Consider the following 7,984-nt stretch of genomic DNA (forward strand, 5'->3'; position numbering starts at 1 on the left):
TTATTTTGATACTAATGAGAGATTCTACAGTTATGAAGCTATGGAAGTATTTTTTTGTGTTGTGTTGCTTATTGAAGTTTGATGGAGGTTTAGAGTTTGAATTTAGGAGTGTTTTGTATTCACATGTTTAGCGAGTTCAATTTTTAGGGGAAACTCTTACAGTTTTTCTATAGAATTCTCCCAAATCATTTTTTAAAAAATTATTACTTGCTAAACTTGTGAATACTAAATCACTTCTAATTCATAACCTGATAATTTGATTTATATATTAGTTAGGAAAGTGCCTTCGGCACCGAATGTGGCATCCGTTGTTTGATCTCTCGGGACCAGGCGGTGGGTGTTACACTACACTCCAACACAGACACTCTGTGCAAGCTAGAAGATGAAGGGAGCACCTTGTAGATCGCTCAAATTAACCGAACAGATAATAAAGAAGTAGATGTCATATCCAGAACCATAGCACGAAGAGAAGAATTGATAAAAGGAGTAATGTTAAAACAACAAATTCAGTCAAGATATGAACAAAGCGAAATTCTTATGTCTAAGACTGATAACAATTTGATGAGTCCAATTATTGATTTCATATAGAATGACATTTGACCTAACAACAAGCAAGAAGCCATCAAACTCTATAGAAAAGCTGCTAACAGGATCAAAGATGGAGCATTGTATCGAAGATCAAAAACACACCCTTGGGCGAAATGCTTGACTGAAGAAGAAGGCAATTACATCATAAAGGAAACTTATGAAGGAGTCTCTGGAGCCCAAGAAGGTTCAAATGCGATGATAAGGAAGATTTTACTCTTAGGATATTATTGGCCAATGATAAAAAAGACATTCGCCCGTATGTTTGTCACTGCCTCACTTGCCGAAGATACAAATCCGTGCCTAGAAAACCCTCCTCTGATCTACAACCACTTGGCTCAGCTTGACCCTTTGCTTAATTGGGGGTGGATAAGGGCCTTTTCCTATGACAACAGGACAATGGAAATTTGTGTTGGTAGCCATCGATCATTTTTCCAAGTGGGTAGAAGCCGAAGCACTTAACACTATATAACACTAGCTTGGATCATAAACTTTATAAAAAATAATGTAATATTCAGGTACGACATAACCCCTGAAATTATTACTAATAATGGTAAACAGTTTGATTTAGGAACCGTTAGATCCTTCCGTGAGGACTGACACATCGATCTTCACTTCACCTCGCTGGCTCATCCCCAAACCAATGGTCTCACCGAAGTGACGAACAAGAATATATTATAAGGATTAAAAAAGAGACTAGATGGTGAAAAAGCTAACTGGGCAAATGAGCTAAACAATGTATTATGGGCATACAGAACAACACTTAGGCAAGCAACAGGCCCAACCCCATTCTCATTTGTATATGGGACTGAAGCAATAGTTCCAATTGAAGTAGGCATCCCAAGTAAAAGAACAAATGAACATGAAGAGCTTAGTAGTAGCAAAAGCCTAAAAATCAACTTATACCTAGCCAAAGAGCTTAGAGAAGAGGCCGTAGTTCGAACTGAAGCATACAGACAAAGGATGAAATATTTCAATCGTCAAGTCTAAAGCAGATAACTCAAAGAAGGGGAAGTTATGGATAGAGGCTAAAATAACCAAAAGGCTCGGCAGGCGTAGGCAAGCTTGGATAAAACTAGGAAGGTCCATACGAGATAACAATGACCAAAGCGTCATTGTATGAGATATGCACGAGTTCGCCATCTACTTCTGAGATTGAGATTGGTGGTCTGGTGATCGATCTTGTTTGGGGCATGACTGAGTATATTTCCCTGTCCAACGAACTCCAATTGTGGAACCACTAAATATTGTGTTAATTGTACCTAGAGAATTGCATTGTATTGCCTGTCTTTCTTTCCTTTGGGACGGTTCAGTTTGTTGCTCTTTTCTAACTTGTCCAACGAACTCTCTTAGTTTGCCCCTCTTTATAAGGCACTCAATCTCCTTTTTTAGTTGCCAACAAGCCTTTGTATCATGGCTGATATCCCTATGAAACTCACAGTACTTGCTCTTGTCTCTATGGCACCTGATATCCTCTCTCATCTTTCTGGGATAATTGGTATGAACTTTATTTTCGTGCTCTCTTATCCAAGATAATATTTTCAAGTGTGGCTTGTTCAAAAGGGTGAACTCTTGGTCTAGGTGTGATCTATCCTCTCCAAGGTATGGCATTTTAATAGCATAGCTTGTCCAAGGATGCGGAAGTGGTGATCTCTTGGGCAAGCGTCTTTTGATCTGGGAGGGGTATCTCTTGTTCCGAGGTCTATCCTCCTTGGGTGATCTTTGATGCTGGGCCTCATAGGCTTCGTCGAGTTTTGTGTATTTGTGATCTTATGCTATAAGTTCTGCAAAAGTTACAGGTGGGTCTATACTAAGACTTTCAGATAGCTTGTTATATTTACAATTCTTTGCCATAACATTGATAGCTACTTCATCATTTAGGTTCTCAATTTGCATTGCCATCCTCTGAAATTTGGAGATGTATTGTCTTAATGTCTCGCCATCTTCCCTTTTCAAGTCTACCAGGTTGGATGAGATTTTTGTGGATGGCACACTTATTATGAATTGTGCTCGGAATGTAGTTGCTAATTATGAGAATGATTGGATGAATCCTGTTTTGAGAATTTGATACCATTCTTGAGCTGCACCTTCAAGGGTAATTGGGAAGACTTTGCACATGAGGTCTTCAAAATTAGTTTGCAGGTACATCACAGTTCGGAAGGTTTCTAATTGACTTCAGGATCAGCAGATCTATCATATGATTAGAAAGTGGGTAATTTGAATTTAAGTGGGAATATAGCCCCTAAGATATTGGCTGATAGGGGTGAGTCTTCCCTAAGGCCGTAATCTCCCACATCACCTATTTCCCTATACTCTCTGAACAGCTCCTTGACTACGTCTCAGAGATTAGCATTGTCAACAGCTAGTTGTCTGTGGCTCAATTTTTGGATGCGGTGAGCAACTAGGCTGAGGTTCATCTCTGACTCTGCTTCAAGTAGTTGCTCAGAGGGCAGGTGTCTCTACCTTTCAGATGATGGCAAAAAGGCATATTAGGTTCCCTTTGATGCTGATTTGCTTGTCTGCCTGAGGGAATTGGCTCGCCACCCTGAGGGGGGGAACTCAAGCAGGCAATTCAGTACCATAGTGAATTGTGTATAGGGGTGGGCTAGAGCTGTCGCAACTTGGGGTCAATTGTTTGTAGAGGTGGCAGTCTGGCATGTTTGCCAACTTCACAATGGTTGTCACCTTGACCTTCCATGTTAGGGAGGCTTATTGATTCATGGCGATATGGTTGGAAAAAAGTTGGAAGTAATGGAGATTGCAGGTGTGCTCCACGCTCACCCCACCACCAATTGTTAACTATTAGAATTGAGAATTAGCCCTCTGCTAGAATTGATTTGTTATATATATATTAGAAGATGAGTTATTATATTGGGATAAAGGATAATAAAAATCCTATTTTATTTGTTAGTTAAAGTTTATTTAAGAATCTAATATCTTTTAATATTTATATATTATTCTTTTGTATATTTTATTGTTATAGATTATCACAATATATATATATATATATAAGTAATATTATTTAATACTTTAAAAGTTATTATATAAAAGAGTTTAATTAAGAAAAGTGCGTTTCTGAGTAAAAATTAATCTAAATTCAAGTTTTCACTTTAAATGTTAAATTCATTGTTTAATTTGTGAAGGACATTTCAATCAATGGACATTTATCTTATCATTTATTACTAAATAAAAATAAACATTTTATTTTAAATAAGAAAATATGATGATTGTTCTAAACTAAAATAGTTTACCTTAAAATTCACTTAAAAAAAATGGTATATCTTAAAAAATATAAAAATACATATTTATAAATTGATTATTCAATTTGGTTTCTATTTAGTTTTAGTTCGGGTCTCAATAAGAACTACAACCAAAATAACACGTAAATTTTTTTTTTTGTCAATTCCAGTACTGGTTCTTATAAAGCAATTCTTTTTCGATTTCGGTTTGAATTGATTCAGCTCTTTAATTTGTTAGATTCTCCCGGAACCATGCACAATTCTATATAAATCTAATGTTAGTTTCATCAAACATAATTGAAAATGGTAACTAGATGTTGAAGGAGACAAAAATACAACAAGCAAGGGTCAAATGCATGTTTTGGACATTGTACTTTTTCAAAGAAAAATTTGTGGCCCCTTATACTTTTCCGAAGATCTATTACATATCTCTTTTTAATTTTTTTGTATCTAGTAAGTACCTCACCTCAGTAAACCAAGCGCATGCAATGCAAACATAATGACATGGAAAAAAAAGATAAAGACATATCTTAAGTGCCTAGTGCAATACAAGCCATATCGACATCTTCTCTTTCTCTTCTCTTCCCTCTTCTACTCTTCCCTCTCACTATCTCAAAAATCGCGATAGCTTTACCTTCCTTAAACCTATAATAAATCACAATTTATTTTCATCTATTTTTCTCTTCTCCTCCTCTTCGCTCCCTCTTATATTGTTACTCTTACTCAATTATAAGCAACGAGAATATAGAAGACCTAGGTTCTAATCATTATTATAAAGAAATCTAGAAAACCCATTTATGGGAATCTGAAAGATTTAGCTTTGGATCAGTCTTACTAGGAAATTGACGCATTGGATGATATCAATCTCATTGTTGTCTGTGGACTCTATTTATGTATATCCTTTTTTCTCTTTTTACCTTTCAAATTCAATTTTGTTGCTTTTTGTTTGTTAGAGTTATCTTGTTCCTTTTGTATTGTGGACTCATTTTTCCAAGCAAATTCAATTTTGTTTCTTTTTGTTTGTTAGAGTTATCTTGTTCCCTTTGTTCCGTGAACTCAATTTTTTAAAATTGATTTTTAGCATTGTGTCAACATATTTTATGAAATACCAAATGCATTTAGAGGCCATCTTTAGAAATGACTGAGAGAAAGAATTCAATGTCAATATCAGCAATGCTCTGTTATAGATTTGCTATGAATACAAGGGTCTCTCTTTGTACTTAGCCTTTATGAAATTATAAACAAATCTAAGCACACATAATGTGGCTATATAAGCATCCTTATTATAGATGAGCAGCTACCTAAATTTGCTTCTCAATGCATTGCATTCTTAGACTTAGTAATTACTATCCCAAATTTCTTTCAAATTTCAGTGTATAGTAATATGATTTTCGCCTTTGGATATATTTTTTCATGGATATAGATCTTGAGCTCCCTTCATGTGAGCAAGAGAAACTAGATACTAGATCAAATATAGTTACAAATATTGATGTTGTGGATAGTCTAGATGGATTGCATGTTAGTAACAAGGAGATAAAACCTCTTGCAAGTGAACAAGTTGTAGAACCATGTGTGCCAAATGAAAACAAGCACTGTACTGCTAGGGGAGAGAATGTTGAATAGAATAGTATTAGAGCTGTTGTCAGTAAACATTTTCTAGGTGCCAACATCGCAATAAAACAAGATTTCGCTCTCTTCACACTCGCGTGGATATTAACGCACTACTTCCAGCATGGCAAGGTACTTATTAAATACAAAATAATAATAATAATAATAATAATAATAATAATAATAATAGAGGTACCTAATAGGTCTCCTATAAAGTATAAGGGCCACAATATTTTTTTGAAAAAGTATAGGGTCCAAATTATGCATTTGGCCAATAAGCAAGTGATACAAAGATATATGTAAATTAAAAAAAAAAATGGCCATATGAATTAGGGATACAGAGGTTAACTATAAAAGAGAAGACACGTATATTTTTATTACGTCAATGCATTCTATTACATTATTTGTTATTGAACAATTTAATGGGTAATTATATAAAATATAAGGATAAAGCAGTAATTATTTAAGTATCATTTATCAAAGGAAAAATTATAATCGTACTCCTGTGTTTTATCGAAATTAACTACTCTACCCTTGTATTTTTTTTAAATGCACGGCTATACCCTCATGTTTTTAGTCCATTAAACACCGTTCCCCTTCCGTCCATTTTATGCACTTTCAAACGTTAAATTGATATAAAATGACGTCAATGACCCTAACGAAAAGACAAAATTAGTTTTGTTCTGAAATTAATTTTTTGTCTTGCCGGAATATTGCCGGTGCTGTTGCCCGCGGTGGCTGAAAAACTGAGTTATCTCAAAATCTTTCAACTTAACCATAAAAATGATTAGAATATTATGGAAAACTCAATTTTTACATCCATTTCTTTTTTATCAACGATTAAAACTCATATTAAGAAAATTTTTAAACCCCAAAATTTTTAGAGAGAGAACTTGTTCATATTTTCTCTCTAAATTGAAAATCATAATCTTATTATTATTTCAACAATAACAATAAGGAAGAATAAAGATTTCTTTTACTATATTAATCTCTTCTTCTTCTTCTTCTTCTTCTTCTTCTTATTTTAGAGAGATAAACTGGAGAGAGAAATTGTATAATTGGTATTATTCTTAATTTTTGCTCGTTGATTTATGCGCAATAGCTTTGTGTGCCAAAAAGCTTACCAAATTGTTCTGATACAAGCAATTTAGCTCTTAGATACTCTTGCAATGGCCGAAATAGAACTTTCCAAGCTTATATTGTGTCCATATCTAAACTCTAAATATTGTCACTTCTATTTCTACCTTCTGAGTTTTAGCCCATCTCAAATTTCTACAAAGAAAGAATGATTCTGAAACAAAAATCCATTTAGAGATTCTCAAATATAAGTGGTAGTGATTATGGAGGGAGAGAAAATATTATCGAGAAGCCAGAATCTATGGAGATAAGTTTTGAAAATATTTGCTGGAAGAGAGAGAGAAAGAAGAAGAAGGCATTTTGGTAAAAAAAAAAGTTTCTCTCTCTTTAGACCGTTATATTTTCTTTGACTTGTTCTTTGGAAGTGAAAAAAATGAATGAAAGAGGCATTGGGTGTAAAGGACCTAAAATATGAGAGTATAGTAATGTATTTTAAAAAATACAAGTATAAAGTAGTTAATTTTGTTAGATGCTTATTTTGTACAAGTTATGTTTGATCGAGTCATTAATAACAGTGGTTTAGTGGAGTCAATTTGTTTCTTAGTCTTTAGGAGAATTTACAGATTTTTGGTGGTTCTATTAACATGGCATTTTGTTAGCCTATTTTTAGCTAATTCAGTTGATGTATAGCTCTATAAAAGAGCTCTTTATGCTTTGTTGAAAATGCATCACATGCAATACAATTCTCTTTCTTGCCTTCACTTTCTACTTTTATATTTTCCTATTAACAGTGGTATCAGAGCCTGGTTACATATAAAAGCAGCAGCTAACGAACAATGGCTTCCCCAGACAACTATGTACAACCAGCGATTCCGCGCTTTGATGGTCACTACGATCATTGGAGCATGCTCATGGAGAACTTCTTGAGGTCCAAGGAGTATTGGAATGTTGTTGAATCTGGAGTAGCAGAACCAGCAGCAAGAACTACAGAAACACAGAATACAGATTTTGAAGCCTTAAAGTTGAAAGATCTTAAGGCTAAGAATTACCTTTTTCAAGCAATTGATCGTTCAATTTTGGAGACTATTCTTTGCAAAGAAACCTCCAAGAAAATTTGGGACTCCATGAAGAAGAAGTATCAAGGGAATGTGAAGGCAAAAAGGGTACAACTTCAAGGTTTGCGAATTGAATTTGAGACTTTGCATATGAAGTCAAGTGAGTCAGTAGCAGATTTCTTTTCAAGAACTATGGCAATTACAAATAAGATGAGGATCCATGGAGAGAAAATGGAGGATGTCACCATTGTTGAGAGGATTCTTCGATCAATGACACCAAAATTCAATTTTGTTGTGTGCTCTATGGAAGAATCTAAGGATATTGATGAACTCTCCATTGATGAGTTGCACAGCTCTTTGCTAGTTCATGAGCAGAAAATTATCCAGGGAGCAAGCACTAAAAGCAACGACAGAAAATAA

At 34.6% G+C, this 7,984-nt stretch overlaps 1 protein-coding gene across 1 annotated transcript; it reads left to right on the forward strand.

Annotated features, from left to right (window-relative positions):
- Positions 1-7,345: 7,345 nt before the first annotated feature.
- On the forward strand, positions 7,346-7,984 carry LOC149494539 (uncharacterized). Its single transcript, XM_089724009.1, has one exon. It carries the CDS (start codon positions 7,346-7,348, stop codon positions 7,982-7,984), a length of 639 nt encoding a protein of 212 aa, XP_089580135.1.

The sequence above is a fragment of the Jatropha curcas genome, chromosome 7 (assembly GCF_041381405.1).
Source record: "Jatropha curcas cultivar XTBG-Jc1 chromosome 7, XTBG_Jcur_1.0, whole genome shotgun sequence".
NCBI classification, from domain to species: Eukaryota; Viridiplantae; Streptophyta; class Magnoliopsida; order Malpighiales; family Euphorbiaceae; genus Jatropha; species Jatropha curcas.